We start from the raw sequence: 21,412 nt of genomic DNA, 5'->3' as shown, positions 1-21,412 counted from the left end.
CACACGCACACACACACACACACTCACACACACACAAGGAAGGAAGTTTTCATCCTCATCATCCTGGAAGATCAAACTGAGACATGAGAAAACACTCCCGATTACCCAGAAACCTAAGCAGCGGACACCTCCGACTGAAGGTGCTCAACTTGTCCACATCTGAAAACATCAGCAACAAAACTGACTGAAGGAGCGAGAGAAACACTGAGTTGATATGACAGCCATTCATTCTCAAGTGAGGGATACACACAGCATTTCACAGTCAGACATAAACCAAAACAAAGATGGAATTTGTAGCAATAGCCAACAATACATTGTATGGGTCAAAATTATTGATTTTTCTTTTATGCCAAAAATCATTAGGATATTAAGTAAAGATCATGTTCCATGAAGATATTTTGTAAATTTCCTACTGTAAATATATCAAAACTTAATTTTTGATTAGTAATATGCATTGCTAAGAACTTCATTTGAACAACTTTAAAGATGATTTTCTCAATATTTAGATTTTTTTGCACCCTCAGATTCCAGATTTTCAGATAGTTGTATCTCGACCAAATATTGTCCGATCCTAACAAACCATAAATACATCAATGGAAAGCTATTTATTCAGCTTTCAGATGATGTATAAATCTCAATTTTGAAAAATTGACCCGTATGACTGGTTTTGAGCTCCAGAATCACATATAAGAAGATGATTACTGTGCTGAAATGTGTGGTTATTGAACATTTAAAACAATATTTGAAAAACATCAAAACTAGTGCTGTGAAACGGTTAATTGCGATTAATCGCATCCAAAATAAAAGTTTTTGTTAACATAATGCATATGTGTGTACTTTGTATATTTATTATGTATATATAAATATACGCACATACAGTATATATTTTGAAAATGTGTACATTTATTTAAATGTATGTATTTATATTCATATCATTTATATTATATATAAATATATTTACTTTAAAAAACATTACAAGTCTTACTAATCCCAAACTTTTGACCGGTAGTGTATATAATAAATATACACAGTATACACCACATATATTATGTAAACAAAAACTTTTATTTTGGATGCGAATAATCGCGATTAGCGCTTGACAGCACTAATAAAAATGAATAATAATAATAATAAAAACAACTGTTATTATTATAATGTCAAAAGAAAAAAAAGTACAAATCTGTTCTGCGTGGTTATAGAACACTTAAAAATAAAATTTTAAATGTACTATAAAATAAAATAATGCAATACCTGCTATTTTTATTATTAAATAAATAACATAATTAAGTGATTAATACATTTGAAAACAAAACAATAACAACAATGGTAAAATGTCTGAATTACCCAGTGGATTGTCCTTCATCAGGATCTCCAGCGATTTCTCCTCCATTCACCTGAAAGCCACTTTCTCGTAATACACCGAGCAGAAGTTTCTCTGAGGATCATCAGCCATGAGCACTGATGCGAAGCTGCAGCACAAAAACGCCACACTTTATATATTGTGGTTTTATTACACGGCTCTGTGGAATACTTGATTCTGATTGGTCAATCGCGCCATCCAGCGGTATGTTATTCACAGATAACAACCGCCAAATTGAATAACACACCGCTCATCCGGGTACTACAAGTTATCTTGACCGCTACTACTTATATGCTTAACGAGTCACTCCGCTATCGTTGACTGTCTGGCGCCATCTTGTGACTGAAAACACTTAACCACCGCGTGTTACAATGGAAGACTTCAGCATTAATTTCAACATGTATGGTAAAAACAAATCTTTTTAGCCGTGTAATAAGCGGGATAATGTACATCCAGCCGGTTGTTATCTCAGAATAAACGCCTTCAGCCTGATCACCCTGTCGGGGTTTATTCTGAGATAACAACCAGCTGGATGTACATTATCCCTTACATATAATATGGTCATATTTACCATAGTGTAACTGTGGTGTTTGCATTAAGACTATATGATAAATGACATTTCAATCCTATTAGTTTTCTATAAAAGCTGTCAAAGTCACCTGGATACTATTGCATTGAATAATTAGCATAATCATATACCATGGTATATGAAATGGTCCTTCAAAGAATAACATGGCACATGCCCAAAAAAAGATATAATACTACAGGATTTTCGGTACAGTTATAATAAATAGTAATAAAGTAGAACCTAACACGTACATAATATATTACTATTATTCTTAGCATTGACATTTTCATGTTTTAAATATTAAAAAATCAGCATTTCTTCACCTTCAGACCGAGAGCCGAGAGCTTCAATAAACGTGGAATTCTCAGCTGAAGCCTCTGAATGTAAACACAGCTGCACAGTGCTGTGACCCCGGAAGTAATTCACGTCGTCGTGTTGTTGTACCTCCAGAACCTGAAAAAAAAACAAGTTTTGTGAATTTTGTTGTTTTTTTATGTCATCGCATTGGAGAGAAAACATTTTTGAAAAAATATATTGTATTCATATTTTATGTAGAGGACGCCAGGACTAAGTTATTAAAAAAAAAAAAAAAAAAAAAGACATGAAAAGTCATGTATAAGCTAAAACAATGTTTTATTTTTTCATTCACGAATCAGTTTTTAGGTTTCAGACTATTTTTAGCCAAACTTTGTACAAAGATGATTCTCAACTACGTTATGAAAGATATAACAGAATGATTTGATATATATTACTGTATTTTATGGAATATGTGCGTAAATTGTTCATAAATTGGTATTCCCATTATATACAATGTATCTGTAGATTGCATCTAATTTGCATATTAATGTGTTCTTGGGCAAACCATAATTGAAAAAAGAAGTGTAATAATGGGAGTAATAACTTGGCAACATTTTCATATCTCATATTTCATAGGAATATTGATCTATAATTGTTGTTTCCTTGATTAACATGCTGTTTGTCCTGGTGTCCTCTAAAGAAGACATGTATGAAAATTACGCCCTGTTTCATAACAAAATGTCATATTCCGATTTTGAAACCCCATAACATTTTTCTGAGATGTTTATTCATGACAAACAATCTGTAAATTAGCCAGATTTAAATTATACACTCTAAAAAATGCTGGGTTAAATGCAACCCAGTGCTGGGTAAAATAGGGACAAACCCAGCAATTGGGTTGTTTTGACCCAGCGGTTGGGTTACTACCCAGAAGGTTGGGGTAAACATTTAACCCAACCGCTGGGTCAAAACAGCCCAATTGCTGGGTTTGTCCCTATTTTACCCAGCACTGGGTTGTATTTAACCCAGCATTTTTTAGAGTGTACATGCCACAGTTTCTGTACAGAGCACATTTAGGGCTTTTTAGAGATGTTAAATGTTTGGAGGTTTGATCATAAACACTCCCTCTCCTTGGTCTTTAAATACGACTGATATTGACAGAACGATCAAATTGAGCACTTTTAGGGAAATATGATCATGTTTTGTACCTGGGTCTCAGAGAAATTCACTAAAGTATAATAAGGTCAATGCCTGGGTCCCAGGAGGATAATGCATTCAAAATCTTAATTAAATTCATGACTGCTCAAAAATGTATGAGACCTACATATTTATTTCTAACAAAACAACATAAATATTACTCTGAAAAGTTTTCAAACAAAATAAATTAATTTTACTTACAGAAACCTTTTAATTTCAGATGATAAAAAATATCTTTCCTTTTTTTTTAATGGTTATATCTATTTAAAAAAAAGATGTGTATTTTGAATGTCTTAAAGGACTTGCAAAGTTTCATTCCCTTATGAAAAACTATGCTATTTTTTATATACATTTTTATGTCTTCAAGGTAAACTGACCAAAATGCGTTATTAGAGCATTTTTAAAATCACTAAAAAATGTTAAGTGGTTATTTTTGGCAACCTGAATACAACCATAATAGAACTGATGTTGTATAACAGCACACGCATCCATACACAATAAAACAACATTTATCCTAGAGGGTTTTCAATTATTTTATTAGAAGTCTGCATGCTTGGAAAATATTTTTTAGAACTAAAAGGTAAAATAAAGACCCACGTCTTCATAAAACATACCATTTTCAATGCAAAAACATCCTTCCACGGTGCTTGAAGATAATTTACTGGCTTTTTTATTTATGATTATAACATGATTAGTCAATAATTAGATTAATTTTCAATGCATAAAGTACAAACATCGTTAATGTCAGCATATTTGGAGAGCTGAGAGGATAGACAGGTGTGTAAAATCTTAAAGTGAATGTCCTTTACCTTCTCTATGATAAAATTAGTTGACACGATCAAACTAGGCAATTTTCCAATAAATATTGGCAACAGCAACATTCTAAAAATATGAAGTAATACCAGTTAATAACTTCTGAGTGGTTGTGAGATGATCTTGAATAGGACTAGTTACTTATCTGCACTGATAACACTTTTTGTTATTTTTAATAATAATCATACAAATAATAATAATATATGACGTTAATACCCTATTCCTAATACCCTAATAATCGTTAATCCTTATTCCTGCTTTAACATGCACTTTGGTCTTTGGTTGTAATCACTAATAACCGAATGGAATTAAAAGTATTAATGTTCAGTTTTGAATTTTAAAAGTAAATATTGTGAGGTCAGGTTTGGATTAGATTGTTTCAGGCATGAAATAAATCCTAAATATAAAATCTCACACATAAAATCACACCGTAGACATAATTCTTCACGTGAGCCATACATTTTATGAGTTCTTTATTTGAGCAATAAAACCGTAAGAAAAAATGTCAGACACTGTGTTAGAAAGTAACTTCACAGAGTAATTCAGACTACTACAAAGGTAAAGTGAAGGCACTGAAACTTTCAGAAAAAAACTACAATTCAAGTAGTATTAGTGTAAAAACAAAACAGGAACGTGAAATCTTTACTCAAAATCTAGTGTTATAAACAACTTTCATATATGTTTAATAAAATTTAAAAGCAGATAAACTCCCAGAATGTGAATAAGCAAACAAAATTAAAAGTGTATGTTTTGTATTAATACATTCAATATAGATTTAAGAAACATTAAATGCTATTGGTTCTTCTTAAGATTTCCAAACAAGGTGATAAAAAAATGCTGATTCGTTTAGAACACCATCCACATTTCCAATAATAAATGATTTTCTCATAATGTTATCTTAAAATACTTTGATGGATAATTGTGTTATACAGCATTGCACAGTACAAAATGATTGTTTAGGACAGTGATCTGGAGCTGAAAGAGGTTCTGCTGTAGCTGAAGCTGCTATATCTGGAAGACGAAGAGGGGGATAAACTGTAGTCTACGCTGCCCCTACGGGATCCGCTTCGAGAGCCTGAGGCAGATCCTGGATTCGAGAGGTTGTAAGGGCTGCTGATGCCACGTGATGAAACCGTGGAGGCGGGAAGCATGCGGACACCCGTGTTTTCCTCAGTCATGCAACCTTCCACAGCCTCCTTGTAGGATATCCTCAGCTTGGTCTTGGGGCAGGTGAGGGTCTTGGGGTGGTGGCGCGTATCCTGGAGCCTCTGAGCCGCTCTCATATCCAGCCAGCCGAGCTGCAAAGCTTCCTCGAGCGAACGTCTGCACCCATGTTCTGGGTCGAACAGCCCGCCGGTTAAATACTGGAATTCGAGGAAGCGCTGGCCAGCTTCGTACGGCAGCCATTTTTCTTTGACGGCCTCGGCGGCTGACATCTTACGCTTGGTTTTCACATCTTCGAAACCAATATACGCTTTCTGGGCAGGTTTTATCCTGTTAGCCATGTCGTCATCGAGGACACCAAGTCGGGTTGCTTCTTGAATAGAAATACGGCGACCGTTTTCAGGGCTCACAACCCCACCGGTGCAAGCTTGAGCCTCCAAGAGTCGTTGCGCTGTGATGGAATCGATGATTCCTCGCTTCAGAGCGTCACATACGCTGATCTTCTCCATCTTCTCTGTGTCAAAAATTGCTCCAACTGGATTCTGTTGCTCGATCATTTCCACTAATGGGGTCAGTTTGACTGACATGCTGGAAACATGCTTGGCGGTGTTTGTTGAGATTGGATCTTGAGTGGAGATACTCTCGACTGTTTTAACAGTTTCAGTTTTAATTATCTGGCTTTTCATTGTCGTCTGGGATGTGAAAGATGATGAGCTGACAGAGGAGCTGAGGGGGTTGCTGAGCATCTTCGTCTTGTTGGTGATCATATCTGCAAGTTCTGTAAGGGTAACATTTCCCGAACGATACTTATCAAGGACATCTTGGTCAATCACTCCCTTAGCAAGCAGTTCTTTAAAGTCGTACTGAATGCCTGTTTGCATGTCCATTATAGCTGTACTGGTCGAGCCATCTGGGGCAGTGATTACTGTTTCTTCCCACTCGCACTCTTGCTGAGACAATTCCAAAAAGGTTTCGTAGTCTATGAGTTTCTTCTCGTAGGCTTCACGCACCGTCATCTCTTTATTACTTTCAGGATCAACAATCAGTACACGTCTCTTCCTTGTGGAGTTCTTCTGCTGCATCTTTTTCTTATCGTAAAGGGGCAGAAGCACTAGTCCTGTCTTCTTATCAGCGATGCAACGGCTCTTTAGCTGCAAGTAGGTCAAATTGTCCTCTGTGTTTGGGTCGAAGAAACCCTTTGTGTCATCTCCTTCATCTTTCAGAATCTGGTTCATCTCTTCATCAAAGTAGCCCCTTTGGTACGCCACATCAACATCAATTCGGTGACTGTTTTTAGGGTCAATGATGCCACCACTTGCAATCTGAGCCTCCAGCAGGCGAATGCCGTGACCTTTCTCGATGAGACCACGCTCAATGGCTTCGAAAAGCGAGATCATCTTGTTGGTGCCTGGGTCTTTGTACCCAGTTACTGCTCTCTCGGCAGACAGAAGCTTGTCTTTAAACTCCACACCCACCAGTGCTTTCTTACAGGCCTCCTCGACTGTGTAGTATTCGTTGTGGATGGGATCAATCATAAATCCCGAGGCGGCCTGGGCCTCCAGAAGCTCCAAGGTAGTGCCTTGTCGCAGAAGCCCTTCCTTCATGGCCTGGTAGATGGGCAAGGTGCCGTCGTTGGCCTCGTCATAAATCCCAGCAATGCAGGTTGACCCTCGGAGATAAGCCCGAAGCCTGTGTTCAATATCATGGCTGGTAATCTTGCCCTCTCTCAAATGATCTACATCCGAAGGTTGCAGCAATTTCGCATCCACCAGATCTGATACTTTAACTTCGTGCCGCAGTCCCTGTACAGTTATGGGTTTCTCTGGAGCCGGAAGCAGGAGCAAGCTAGTGCTGAGATCAGCCTTGCATCGCTTCTTGAGGGTAACGTAGCTGGCACGCAGACCATTGTCGGGATCAATATAGCAGTCTGGTCTGGCATTTAGAGCTTGATAAAGATCCTCATCAACAAGGTCACGGTCCATGGCGGTATCTTTGGAAAGATAGACGCTAAGGATGGGATCAAGGATGCCTCCCGCTGCCTCTTGTGCCTGCATGAGACGCAGAGCTGTTTCTCGGTTAACTATTCTTTTCTTCATGGCTTGGCAAACTGGCAAGAGTTTCCCAGTTTTGGGATCCCTGAACCCAACACAGGCAGCCTCTGCAGTCAACAGCTGTTTCTTGTCAGCTTCATCCACAAGTCCATTCAGACAAGCCTCCTCAACAGTCATCCTCACATTAGCTCTGGGATCTATGATGTACCCTGTGGCAGCCTGAGCCTCCAGCAACATGTTTCCACTCTCGTCTGAAATCAGCTTTTGTTTTTTGGCCTCGGTGAAGGTCATTTTGCCTTTAGGTCCTGCTGCCAGCCCCGAAATGGCTCCAGTGCCTTTAAGATTGAGCCTGATGTCAACAGATACATCCTCGACAGTCCGCTGGCCCTTCATCAACTGCTCAAATGTCACCTTGTCAATCACACCACAGTCATGCAGCTGCTGCGCTGTGACCTTCTTGCGGACACCTTCGAAGACCAGTGAGGAGGGGTCCGTTAGGTCTGTCTGAGTGTATTTGGTAGCGTCATCTGGTTTCCGCTGCAGTCTCAGCAACTCCTTCTGCTGTGAGTCTCGAAGCGCCTGCATCTCTGCCCTCTCTCGTTCCAAGTTCTGCAAGAGCAGCCTGTAGCGTTCTTCAGTCTCCTTCAGTTGCGTCCTCAGCCTCTCCATCTCAGCCTTGACAGAATTAAATTGACTCTCCAAGCCAGAGCGCTCTGAGTTGTGCTGTCGAATTTGCTCCTCATGAGTTGCACATTTGGTCTTCCATTGGGTAAAATCCTTCTTGATCCTCTCATTGTCCTCCTGCAGCTGTGATTTGAGTCGCAGTTCCGATTCCAGTGAGAGTTTGATACGGGCTAGTTCATCTTCCAGCTTTTTCAAGCGCATCATATCCTGTTCCATTGCGGCCATTTTCTTGAGGAGGTCATCCCGCTCTTGCTGCAGGCTGCTGCACTGATATTGGGATGTTTGGATCACAGAGGAAGTCTGCAACAAAAGGCCAAAAGAGAAAATGATTGTTTTATCATTTAAAACATACTTTACAGTATTTTAAGATGGTAATTCTGTATATGATTTTTCAGATAGGGCATTGATTTGTTATTGTATGACAATTATTTATCATTCATTGACAATCACAAAGCAGAACTGATTGGTTTTCAAGCTAACTACATGGCTTAGCTTCTAAAGCAGAGGTAGCCAACCCTGGTCCTGGAGGATTACCTTCCTGCAGGTTTTAGTTCCAACCCTGCTCCAACACACTTTCCGGTTATTTTCAAGTAATCCTGAACACTTTGATTAGCTGGTGTGGGGGTGTTTGATTAGGGTTGGAGCTAAACTCTGCACCATAGTAGCCTACAAGGAGCAGGGTTTTCTACGCCTGTTCTAAAGGATCAAAATCACAGAGGGTGCCACGAACAATAGAGGGTACATTGATATGCCTTGAATGTGGTTGATCATGTATGCAATGGATGCTGTTGTGCAAAACAAGCACGCAGCGTGGAAGCTTGCCAAGGACAAACCACAGAGGCGTGTATTAAGATGCAAATCTGCAGGGTGTGGTGCGGAAATAGGTTGAACATGCACATTAAGACATACAAAAATATGGCAGATTGTTATAGGGACATATTTTGCATGTCAAGACAGTAGGAATTTACAGCTTGCAGAGTGAGAGAGAGATGCATGCAGCTAGCTAAATCTATGCATCTTAACGATGTAACTAGAGATCTCTAGTTTCTAGTTATCCTAGTACCTCTCTGGCTTGTTTTTGCACATTTTCTATCTCCACTTGCAGTTTTTCTCTCTCTCGTGAGAGCTGTCGCATAAGCCTGTCGTGCTCGGCACCGGCACGCTGGCTGGACTCGAGCTGTTTCTGCAAAGCTGCGATTTGCGCAGTCATTTCCCGATTTCCACTCTTTTGGTTTTTGAGCAGTTCATCATATTCTAGACGCACAGAGCGTAACTCCTCCTCCAGGCGGAGGCGATCTTTGGAAAGAGTTTCGTTGAGCCTTTGCAGACGCTCAGTTTCAGCAGTGCTTATGTTTAATGCACAAGTCTTCTCCTCCATGCTGCGATGAAGGGCCTCGTAGCGCTGGTTGGAGTCTTGGACGCGCCCCAGCTCCTGCGTCAGCTGTAGTTTCAGAGTGTTCATCTCGGCTTTCAAGGCAGCCAGGCTCTGAGAAGACGCTTTGTGCTCCTTTAAGGCACGGTCTAGGGCCTCCTTCAGCTGCTTGCATTCTTCATCCGCATGTTTGGCCTCAAGATTAGTTTCTTCATGGCTCTTGCGCAACGTGGTGATCGTAGTGGTGTACTCCCTCATGGCCTGGCTACTCTTTTCAAGTTGCACCTCCGTTCTCCTGCGCTTGCTGGCCTCCTCTTCCACCACTTGCCGCTGCTTCTCCAACTCGCTTTCCAGCCGCTTCAGCTCTTCCTGGAGCTCTTGAATGCGGGTTTGGAGGCGCGCAATAGTCTGTTCAGACCGGCCCTTCTCAAGGGCATGGGCCTCCAGCTCCACCCGGATGAGGCTCAACTCCTGGTGGGAAGAGCGAAGTTGCACCAACTCCACATTACAGTTTTCGTTCTTAGTTTTGAGGTCGGCCAACTCTTCCTCCAGTCGCCTGGTCTCGGCCTCTAAAGATCTTTTCAGACGTTGCTCCTCCTCAAGAGAGTGTGTGAGACGGTTGATCTCACTACTCTTATCTTGCAGTGTCCGACTGGAGCTCTCCTGTACCTCTCTCGTTTTGTTGTCTGCTTCACGCTTCTGGCTAAGCAACAACTGGACTTGAGATTCCAGTTCATGCCTCTTTCGGCCTTCCTCTGTACTTGCAGCGCCAAGTCTCTGAACCTCCTCTTCTAGGTGTTTCCTCTGGGCCTCCTCCTGGCCGAGGGAGAGACGAAGCCTTTGCAGCTGCTCCTTCAACTCCCTAGATTCTCCCTCTAATCTTTCAAACTCCAGACACATGGAAGCAGCATCACTTTCCTTCTGCTGCGAAAGCTTCTGTATGCTGGTCTGAGTTACGAGGATTTGAGACTCGTAGGTCTGTTTCACCTCTCGTATCTCTATGTTGTGCTCCTGCCTTACCTTTGCCAGCTCTGCCTGTGCCTCCTTGACGCGCCGAGCCTCATCTTCCAACTCCCTTCGCAGACGCTCCAACTCTCGGGTCCTGTCAGACACAGTCTTTTCCAGCTCCATCTTGGCCCAGCTGGCCTGCTCCAGTTCCTTGAGTTTCTTGCGCATAGTTTCATCGTGTTCTTCCTGCAAAAACTTGTAGCGCTCTTCCACGACTTTTTTCTTCCTCTCCATATCATCCAACTGGAGTTTGAGGCGACGTACTTCATCCGTTAGCCCTTGAAGGCGGTCGGTTGAAGAGTCCAGGCTGTCCTGCGTGGCCATGCACTTCAAAGTCTCAGTCCTCTTCACTTCTTCCAGAGATAGCAGGTGTGTTTGCGATTCATTCAGCTCCTGTTGATATTTCAGAAGAGTCTCCTGCAAAGATGCATTCGTGGAAGTGTGATCCTTAATGGCATCTCTCAGCTGCTGAAGTTCCTCCTCGAGCAGCTCAATCCTGGTATTCCGCATCTGCAAAAAACACATTTTAAAATTCATTATTTTGTGCTACATAACTATATATTTACCAGGTAAGTCCCTTTAGAATAAAACCTGGCATTATGAAACCTTACGCTGACATTTGGCCAAATTGTCTGTTGACTTGAGTCCTAAAACCATTTAAAGACACAAGAATGGATCATTTCAAAGCTTTTGAAGTGCGTTCACTGTGTGTTTCACGATTTGGGGGGGAAAAAGTCTAATTGTGCAATTTAAAAAATGCTCAGCTGCACAATTTGGCCAAAAACATTGTGAGATATATATATTTATACGACCAGTGCTGGGTAGATTACTTACAAATTGTAGTCCATTACTGATTCCAAATTACATAACAAAAACTGTAGTTAGTAACGTAATCCATTACATGACACATTTTAAATAATATATTCAGATTACTTTTTGATTACTTGTGACCTAAGTCGTTTATCACATTGATTACAATAGGATAATATTGTAGCATATTGATATAAAAATACAAAGAAAATATAAAAAATATATAAAAGAAAACATATTCCATTCGTTGTTATTAACAACATAAAGTGCATTAAACATTACATTATGTCAAGGTTTCTTAAACTGGTGTTCATTAAGGAAATTCAGGCGGTTTGTGAGTTTAATGAAAAGCTAATAATTAATTCAATAATTAAAATGTAAAAATAAAATAAATTGTTTTAAAATAACAACCATAAAAAAATAAAACACTTACTAAAAAAGTATTTAATTTGTTATAATATGTAATCATGTAATCAATAAAAAGTAACTGTAGTCTGATTAAAAGTATTTTAAAATGTAATGTAACTACATGTACTTAATTTTTGTCATTTGAGTACCAGATTACGTGTAATCAGCTGCTACCCAGCACTGAATATGATTATATGATTATATATATATATATATATATATAATAATAGTAATAAATATGAAACAAAATAAGATATTACTATTGTAATATTTCACTGTAAAAAAAAATCAAGTATTTGAGGGAGAAAAAATGATAGTATCACTGTAAAATGACACTACTACTGTCTTAATTTCTTAATTTCATCAAAACCGAAGTGTCTTTATATACCTTCAGTTCTTCCATGTTCTTCTGGGAAGCCATAAGAAGTTTGTAGTTATCGTTTGAACGGGTGAGCAATTCTAAGTAGTGTGCATTTAGAGAAGAGACCTGGGGGACAAAGATAAGCACAAAATATATAACGTTATAATAAAGCAACATTGCAATAACAGTGACGCTGGGAAAGCGTGTGTTTGTAGGTGTACCTCCTCTGAAATGGTGGAAGATGGTGACTGCAGCACAGTCCTCCTGATGGGGATGTTGAGCAAAGTTTCCAGTCCAGCGCTGTAAGTTGCCAACTCAAGCTCATAGTTCTACAGAGACACAGTTCACATTATTAATAAATGCTGTCAGACCAGAAATGTGACCCTGGAGCACAAAAGCAGTCTGAAGTCGCTGGGGTATATTTGTATATTTGTATACAATACATTGTATGGGTCAAAATTATTGATTTTTCTTTTATGCCAAAAATCATTAGGATATTAAGTAAAGATCATGTTCCATGAAGATATTTTGTAAATTTCCTACCGTAAATATATCAGAACTTAATTTTTGATTAGTAATATGCATTGCTAAGAACTTAATTTGGACAACTTTAAAGATGATTTTCTCAATATTTAGATTTTTTTGCACCCTCAGATTCCAGATTTTCAAATAGTTGTATCTCAGCCAAATATTGTCCTATCCTAACAAACCATACATCAGATTATTTATTCAGCTTTCAGATAAAAAATGGACCCTTATGACTGGTTTTGTGCTCCAGGGTCACAAATTAGATTTTAGTAAGGCTGCAAGCTACAGCAGTAGCCTCAAACAATGACTAAATATGTATTTGGTTTTTCACATGGCCACATGTTAATATTTATAATATCTTCATGCCTTATAATCGCATTTAGCAGATCAGAGCTGCATGGGTAATAATGTAGTTTATTTTTTACAATGAAGTTTTGTAATAATTATCTTAACACTTTACAATAAGGTCCCATTAGTTGGCATTAATTAATGCATTAACTAACATTACCTAACAATGAGCAAAACATTTATTACAGTATTTAATAATCTTTGTTAATGTCAGCGTTATTTTACGTTGTTGATATCTGAATCCGTTTTTGTTTCCATTTTCCATTTTTATTTTAATTTTAGTTAAAGTTTTAGGAATTTTTTTGTGTTTTTGTCATTTTTATTAGCTTTTATTTATGTCCATATAGCTTTATTATTATTATTATTTTTTTTCAGTTTTGGTTATTTTAGTACATAAAGTTAATCAATTTAAATGAAAAATGTTGCAACCAGCTGAAAAAAAAAAATTTATATTGAATTTTATTTCAGGTAACATTTATTTTTAACGAAAATAGTAACGAAAATGTTTTTTAATGGTTTTAATTTTAGTTCCAGTTTCAGTTTTAGTTAACTATAACAACCCTGGTTAACGTTAGTTAATAACGTTAGTTCATGTTAGGTCAATTAAATAGTATTAATAAAGTTAAGAGGTTAAATAATATTAAAAGATACAACTTTTATTTTTAACAATTTTTATTTTTGGGCCTTACACTACAAAATCCTGTAACAGCACATTAAAGGAAATTGTAGGTTGAATACCTTGATGGCGTTCATGCAGGTTTCTCCGTCTTTCTGCACCGTCTCCAACAGCTCTCGCTTCGCCTTTACATCAGAGTTTAATGCCTGCACACGAGAAAACAGCATTATAAAAGTCTTCAGTTAAATCAAACAAATGGCTGCGCTGTTGTGATTGTTTTCGTGCCTCTCAAATGCATGTTTCCCAGACTCACTTTCTGTTGGTTGAGCAGTTGTGTGTAAACTGTGATGTCCTCCGTCTTGACGGGATGCTGAGAATCGATCTGTCGCTGGGTTTCGTCGATCCAGCCGCTGAGACGAGAACTAGACTGCATGTATCGCTGCAGATGCGGCAGGTAAGCATCCAGATCGTCCAGCCTGAGAAAACAGCCTCGTTAGTGCACTCGTTTAGGCCTATAGTTGGGAAGCCAGCCGTTCTGTTAGGGACGGAGCGTCTGACCTGTTGTTGATCTGTATCTGGATGCGTTTCCAGCGGTCTGACAGCTGGTTGAAGTGCTCGGCGTACTGGGAGAGGTTGATGATGCACCTGTAACGGCCCTGATCCGCCTGTTCGTTGTACTGTTGGACTTTATTGAAATCGGCCACCAGGGAATTCAGCAAATCCTGCTTCTGCTCCAAATCGCTGCGCATACTCTGCATTTAGAGGATTTACAGCACTTGTTAGGTCATGCTGCAGAGTTAACTGCACACAAAGGACTCTTTTTCTTATTTAAAAATAACAACTTTATAATTAAATAATTAATTCATAAATAATTAAAATAATAAAATAAAAAAATAATTCTATAATAAACCATTTAAATACTTAAAAGAATATATTATCAGAATTTGTTGCCTTTTTTTCGAGAAATATCTTAAAAACAACATAAATGTACCTGAGAAGCAAAATTGCATGATATTTCCTTTAAGGGAAAATATCCTGAGTTTAATGTATATTTTTAAGATATTTGCTTTTATTGAAGAGTTAACTGCACTTAAGAGCTGTATGCTTTGCCTTGTGTTCCAGGAACATCCTTAAAACAGCATAAATGTAACTAAGAAGAAAAATTGCATTAGATATTTTTGCTTTTGCATAAGATATTTGATTTTATTGTAGTTAACTGCATTTACATTAAGGGCTGTATGCTAATAACATGTTCTGGTTTTCTTGATTTAAAAACACACACACATATATATATATATATAAATGAATATATATGAATGTTAATAAAGTTGAGTAATAATCACCTGAAGCACTTTCTGGTATTTCTGCACCTCGTCCGGGTCGAGCGACGCCGTCTCTTTCTCTGTCAGTCGAGCTTCATAAACCTTCACCACATCTTCAGCTTTCAGCAGATCTTTCAGCAGCGATTTCAGTGAATTCAGCCTGAAACACAAAGAACGAGTCAGGAACCCTGAGGACGGCTGTGAATTATTCTGATATTAATTCTAATATTTAATTGGCATATTTTACAACAGCTGATATTTTATCTGATACATCCCATATAATTACATTCATAATGTTTTGAAATGAATTGTTTAATCATATGAATCTGTTTTACACTGATATCAGACATTTGATAATAAGCAAAAAAAAAAAAAGTGGGATTACCGCTCATAAGTTTGAGGCCAGTAAGATTTTTTATTTTGAAAGAAAGTAATACTTCTACTCGGCAAGGATGCATTATTTTCAACAGTTATATTCAATTTAAAATTTTAATAATAATAATAATAATAATAATAATAGTATATTCAAATAGAAAACAGTTATTTTAAATTGTAATTTTATTATAATATATATGATTATTATATTATAATAAATATAACAAATTATATCAAACTAGAAAGTAATTTTAAATTATAATATATAATTATAATACATAAAAATATATATTCTAATACAAAGTTTTTAAAATTGCAATTATAATAAACATAAAAACATTCAAATAGAAAGCTTATTTGAAATTGTCATTATATTATAATATATAAAAATATATTCAAATAGAAAACTGTTATTTGAAATTGTAATTATAATAATATTACTGTTCTTACTGTATTTCTGATCAAATAAATGCAGCCTTGGCAAACATAAGAGACTTCTTCATTAAATCTCTTACCGACCACAAACTTTTTGTGAACAGTTTTGTATCATTACCATGAAATCCAGCTTTTATGGCTGTGTTTTATGTACGGTGTACCTCTGCAGGTGTGCAGTAGTGTAGTTCTCCAGGTTAACTAGTCTCTGGTTAATGAGGTCCAGCTGTGCGCGCAGGTATCTGGCTTTATCGCTGTCCGTGGCGTCTTTGAGTTCGGTCTGAATGCTGTCTCTCAGGCTCTGAAACTCGACCTTCAGCGTCTGCATGTCCTTCTGAAAGACCTGCACACAAACGGCTCACCGTTAAACCGGCGGAGAAACTCTCGGAGATCGGTTCTGAGCCGCTCCGGTGCGTTTGTCACCTGTGTGCCGGCGATGTGGCGCCCGCACTCCTCCGGCGCGTCCTCTCCTAACGCGATGAACAGGAACGTGACGAGGGATGCTTCGGCGCCGTCCAGTTTGAATCGGAGCGCGCTGAGCTCGTTCAGTAGTTTGACGCTCACGGCCGCCGCGTATTCAGATCCCTCTCCTCGAGCGGCTGCGACACACGCAACACATTCAGGACGTTAAACAGCAGATCTGCATTCTTTTTTTGACTTGTTTTCCATTACAAATATCTAAACATACTTCATAGTGTGGCGTTAAAGGGTTAGTTCACCCAAAAATGAAAATTCTGTCATTAATTACTCACCCTCGTGTCGTTCTAAACCCGTAAGACCTCTGTTCGTCTCAAATTAAGATATTTTTGATGAGTTCTAACAGCTCTCTGACTCTCCCATAGACAGCAATGTAATTACCACGATCAAGGTGCAGAAACATAGCACGGAGATCAGTAAAATAATCCATGTGACATCATCAGGGGTTCAGCCGTAAGTTTACGAAGCTACGACAATACTTTTTGTACGCAAAGAAAAAAAATAACTACTTTATTCAACAATTCGTCTGCTCCGCGTCACACTGTAGCGCCATTTTGCAGAATATCCTCTGAATGCAAATATCTATTCTGTGTCAGCTGCGTCATACGTTTTCTACATTGTTTACGCTTTAAATTGAACGAAAACAATGTATCCGCGTGACGCAGCTGACACAGAATAGCATACAGCTGTTTACGTTCAGAGGATACTCTCCAAAATGGCGCTACAGTGTGATTTTATTAATATTTAAAAAAAAAAAAAACTTTATTATTATTTTTTGCCTTATTTTCCAGAAATATCTACACATAAATGTACTTGAGAAGCAAAATTGCAAGATATTAAAATTTAAAAAATTAACATTTTTTATAGCATAAACCTCACTATTTAAATTCAAATTTGTCTTGTTTTAAGGATGTTTAGATATTTTACTGGAAAACAAGATTGAGATATCAGAGATATTAATGTTAATGAATAGATGTATTCATTTCCTTAAAAAAAATATTTTTCACAAACTTTTTAATGTTAGTGTATCATGGTTTCCACAAAAAATAATATTTATATAATCTAATAATAAAAAAATTATATATTACATAATACCATTATTATATTATTTACATTATATAATATTTCTATAAAATATTACATAAAATATTTTGATCAAATAAATGCAGCATTGATAAGAAAAAAATCACAATTATTCTTTTAACCAGTAATATAAATATAAATAAATCTATATTAAAAAAAAAAAAAAAATCAATACATTTTTGCAAGTTTTATGCTTAAAACAACAACAAAAACTGTTGGTTGGATAAGAAAAATAAATGTAATTCAAGATATATTTTGTTAAAACAAATCTTAATATCTAACTTGAACACTATAGCAATAAATTTGTCTTGTTTTAAGGATGTTTATAAATGTTACAAGAAAACCAAATAAAGATATTAATATTAATATCTTAAGTTTTAGGACTTAAAAACATGTCTCTGGACCCCTGAATTCTGCATTTTGTTGTGAATCTGTGCGTACACTGCAAAAAAAAAATTTCTTACTCAGTATTTTTTACTAGATTTCCATTACAAATATCTAAACATTATTTAAAAAAAACACACATTTACTTGAGAACTAAAATGACTATTATTAAGCCTGTTTTCTGAAAAACTGATCAAAATTAAGTGTTAACTCTCTCTCACACACACACACGCACACACACACACACACTCTCTCTCTCTCACACACACACACACACACACACATAGTCTCTCACACACACGCATAAAATGCAATATTTCTTTAAATTCTATAATTCATATTCTATATCTTATAGACTACTTAAATGTTATTGTGCATATATCTAAAAATTCAACACTGTCTTCATTAACATTATTTTCTACATGTTAGAATAATATTAAAGTGATGAAAACTATAAATGCTTAAAACAAGACAAAATCAACTTAATTCAAAGATTATTTTTCGGACCCACTTACAGATATTTTTTTCTTGTTTTAAGCATAAACTCGCTTCATTTTTCAGAAAACGAGTTTTAATATCTTACGTCATTTTCCTTCTCAAGAAATGCATCTTGATGTAATTTTTTGATATTCTTAATGGAAAACGAGACAGAAGTACTGCGTGATGCACACTGACCGTACACAGGCAGATCCACCACCAGCTTGCTGTAGTGATGCTGGGCTCCTGTATACTGGCTCTCCATCTGTTTGTGGTCTTCGGGCACGAACAGCTCTGAACCCTGCGAGTGTTTCTTGAACTCCTGGAAGTGCATCTCCAGACTTCGGACGATGCTGCTGTACTCTTCTGGAGCCATTTTGGAAAGCTGCACACAAACAAAGACAAAACGCCTGTCAGTTTTAATGCAGCACAACCAAATGTCATTTGTTTTGCTAAATGAACAAATATACTAATGCACATTCTGTGTGCAACAAGAGTAACGTGTCTAAGGTGCCTAGAGTTAATTATATGTAGATTTAATTTACAGAACATTGCTACAAAAAAAATAAATAAATAAAAATGAGTGCTTTTAGTCACTCAGGAAGCATTAAATTGACAGTAAAGGCATTTATAATACTACAAAAGACTCTGAACACTGTTTGTTTTTTTTTTACTTTCTGTTCATCTGTGAATCATGAAAATTAAAATACATCATGGTTTCCACACAAATATTAAAAAAATTTATTGAGCAGCAAATCAGCATATTAGAATGATTTCTGAAGATCATGTGACACTGAAGACTAGAGTAATGATGCTGAAAATTCAGCTTTGCATCACAGAAATAAATTACATTTTAACATATATTCACATAGAAATAATTTATTTTACATTGTAATAATATTTCACAATTTTTACACATTTTTTTTTAATTACCATGTTGATGGTGAGTGAATTGATGCGGTTGATGTCCAGCACACAGTACTGCCATGAGATCATACTCTTGACATTGATGTACAGCTGATTCCACACCGCTAGAATGGCCTCATAATACTGAGAGTTTCTGCCATCAAACACAAACAGTAAAAAAGGAACTAAATCATGTCTCGAATCATGTCTAACACATGCAAAAAAAATTGTTATGGTTGAGGCACTATAATAATTATTAGGGCTGTCATTAACAATTATTTTGGTAATCGACTGATCGGTTGATTATTCTGACGATTAATCGAGTAATCGGATAATTTTTTCGTGGCAATAAAAATAGACTTTAATTTGACTTAAAATACATATATAATAGCAATGAGGCAATCATAATTGGTTAAAAAAAATAATCATGGCTTTATTGAACAAAACCGTTAAAATATATAATGTAATAAAACAATATAATCATAACTAAAGCACATTATGTATTATATCGAATGCCTGCAGAGGGTGCCATCTAATCCTTGTTTAATATTGACTAAATAACATTTAACCGACATGAAAAAATACTATAGTAAATACTGTAGTGTTTTTGAACCATACTATAGTAAAGTGTATTATACTGTATATATAGTATTTACAACACTTTTTAATGAATGCTACAGCATACTGTTGTATTAACTATAGTGAACTGATCAACTGTAATAAATACCGTAGTATACTTTAGTTTTTACTACAGTAAACTGTAGTGTATTGTAGTATAATATAAAATATAAACTTAGTACAGTATTGGGTAAAGTAATTTGTTTATGTTATATTACCACAGCAAATTAATTCAAGTACTTTACTATAGTATGGTTCAAAAACCACTATAGTATTTATTTTATAGTATTTTTTCATGTGGGAATATTTGTCCACTTCTTTATGATAGAGATGCTAAACTCATCAAAACATGCAAACTCAGAGCGAGGCTTTAAACTTTTATTTTGAAGTCGCGATGCACAGTTGGCATATTTAGACAGATACTGATGTATTCTTCTGTCTTGGCGTAGGTTTATAAATGATTTACCTTATAAATCTGATAGAATAGTGCACATTGACTGTTTGTGTGGAGCAGCGTTTACTGTGAACGGAGCCGTAACCCACACGCATAGAAATAAAGCGCAGATTAAACACGCAGTGCATAGGTTTATTTAATTGAACCGCAGCCTTTGTGAATTCACAATAGCTGTATGATTTATTATGACTTTTAAATGTTTTTAATATTTCATGCAGCCGTAGAAAACGGTCTAATAATGCTTTGCGTGGATTCTCGCCCGCGGAATTCCCTACTCCCGGTGTTTTGCCGGTTAATCGACACGGGCAAAATGCAATCAAGGGTTTTTTACAGTCGAGTACTCGAATTTAATTGAGGAATCGTGACAGCCCTAGTAATTATTATTACCTTATATTAAAGGGATAGTTCACCCAAAAATGAAAATTTCCCCATGATTTACTCACCCTCAAGCCATCCTAGGTGTATATGACTTTCTTCTATCAGACGAATCTAATCGGAGTTATATAAAAAAAATATCCTGGCTTTTCCAAGCTTTATAATGGCAGTGAATGGGTGTTATTTTTCAATAGTACAAAAGAAGTCCAATAAAGTGCATCCATCCATCATAAAAAGTGTCCCACACTGCTGCAGGGGGTGAATAAAGGCCTCCTGAAGCGAATCAATGCGTTTTTGTAAGAAAAATATCCATATTTAAAACTTTATAAATCGTAATCTCTAGCTTCCGCTAACTGTCGTACACGCATTCATTCCGGCGGATGCCGTAGGCGCAGTGTAAGATCCAGTGAGAATATGCTAGTCTCGTGAGAACCAACGTTTATTTACAGGAGCAAAGGAAGCAAAGTTTCCTTACTTTAGCAAAGGAAAACCAGTCTGCTCTTGGCTTATATCGAAATCCTCCAACATTTTTCTTTATAAATCCGCATTTTGTACGTCTAATTCATGACCAGTGTTTTGTTTTGCTCTCTCCGCTGCGCTTCTGCATTCGTCACTTCTCACCGGAGCTTACGCTACATCCTACGTCATCCACCGGAATGAATGCGCATACGACAGTTAGCGGAAGCTAGAGATTATGGTTTATAAAGATTTAAATATGGATATTTTTCTTAGAAAAACGCATTGATTCACTTCAGGAGGCCTTTATTCAGCCCCTGCAGCAGTGTGGGACACTTTTTATGATGGATGGATGCGCTTTATTGGACTTCTATTGGACTATTGAAAATAACACCCATTCGCTGCCATTATAAAGCTTGGAAGAGCCGACTGGATTCGTCTGAAAGAAGAAAGTCATATACACCTAGG

The 21,412-nt window shown here is 36.9% G+C and overlaps 1 protein-coding gene across 2 annotated transcripts in view; it reads right to left on the bottom strand.

The window, feature by feature from the left end:
* Nucleotides 1–3,951: 3,951 nt before the first annotated feature.
* LOC107661358 (desmoplakin-like) overlaps nucleotides 3,952–21,412 on the bottom strand; it is a 35,025-nt gene continuing 17,564 nt past the window's right edge. The window contains exons 13-24 of one of the 2 annotated variants that reach the window (XM_016450883.1): nucleotides 19,069–19,195; nucleotides 18,334–18,520; nucleotides 16,138–16,313; nucleotides 15,879–16,057; nucleotides 14,929–15,067; nucleotides 14,144–14,337; nucleotides 13,899–14,061; nucleotides 13,708–13,791; nucleotides 12,315–12,422; nucleotides 12,121–12,219; nucleotides 9,198–11,024; nucleotides 3,952–8,434 (exon numbers count right to left, since the gene is read on the bottom strand). In XM_016450883.1, the coding sequence (XP_016306369.1) occupies nucleotides 5,192–8,434; nucleotides 9,198–11,024; nucleotides 12,121–12,219; nucleotides 12,315–12,422; nucleotides 13,708–13,791; nucleotides 13,899–14,061; nucleotides 14,144–14,337; nucleotides 14,929–15,067; nucleotides 15,879–16,057; nucleotides 16,138–16,313; nucleotides 18,334–18,520; nucleotides 19,069–19,195 (6,526 nt within the window). In that variant the 3' untranslated portion in view covers nucleotides 3,952–5,191. The remainder of the gene's footprint in view (nucleotides 8,435–9,197; nucleotides 11,025–12,120; nucleotides 12,220–12,314; nucleotides 12,423–13,707; nucleotides 13,792–13,898; nucleotides 14,062–14,143; nucleotides 14,338–14,928; nucleotides 15,068–15,878; nucleotides 16,058–16,137; nucleotides 16,314–18,333; nucleotides 18,521–19,068; nucleotides 19,196–21,412) is intronic. The other variant, XM_016450884.1, reaches the window with a different exon arrangement.

The sequence above is a fragment of the Sinocyclocheilus anshuiensis genome, unplaced genomic scaffold (genome assembly GCF_001515605.1).
Source record: "Sinocyclocheilus anshuiensis isolate Anshui unplaced genomic scaffold, SAMN03320099.WGS_v1.1 scaffold595, whole genome shotgun sequence".
Classification (NCBI taxonomy): Eukaryota; Metazoa; Chordata; class Actinopteri; order Cypriniformes; family Cyprinidae; genus Sinocyclocheilus; species Sinocyclocheilus anshuiensis.
The sequence above is the reverse complement of the archived record's forward strand: the minus strand, read 5'-3'. Positions and strand labels throughout refer to the sequence as shown.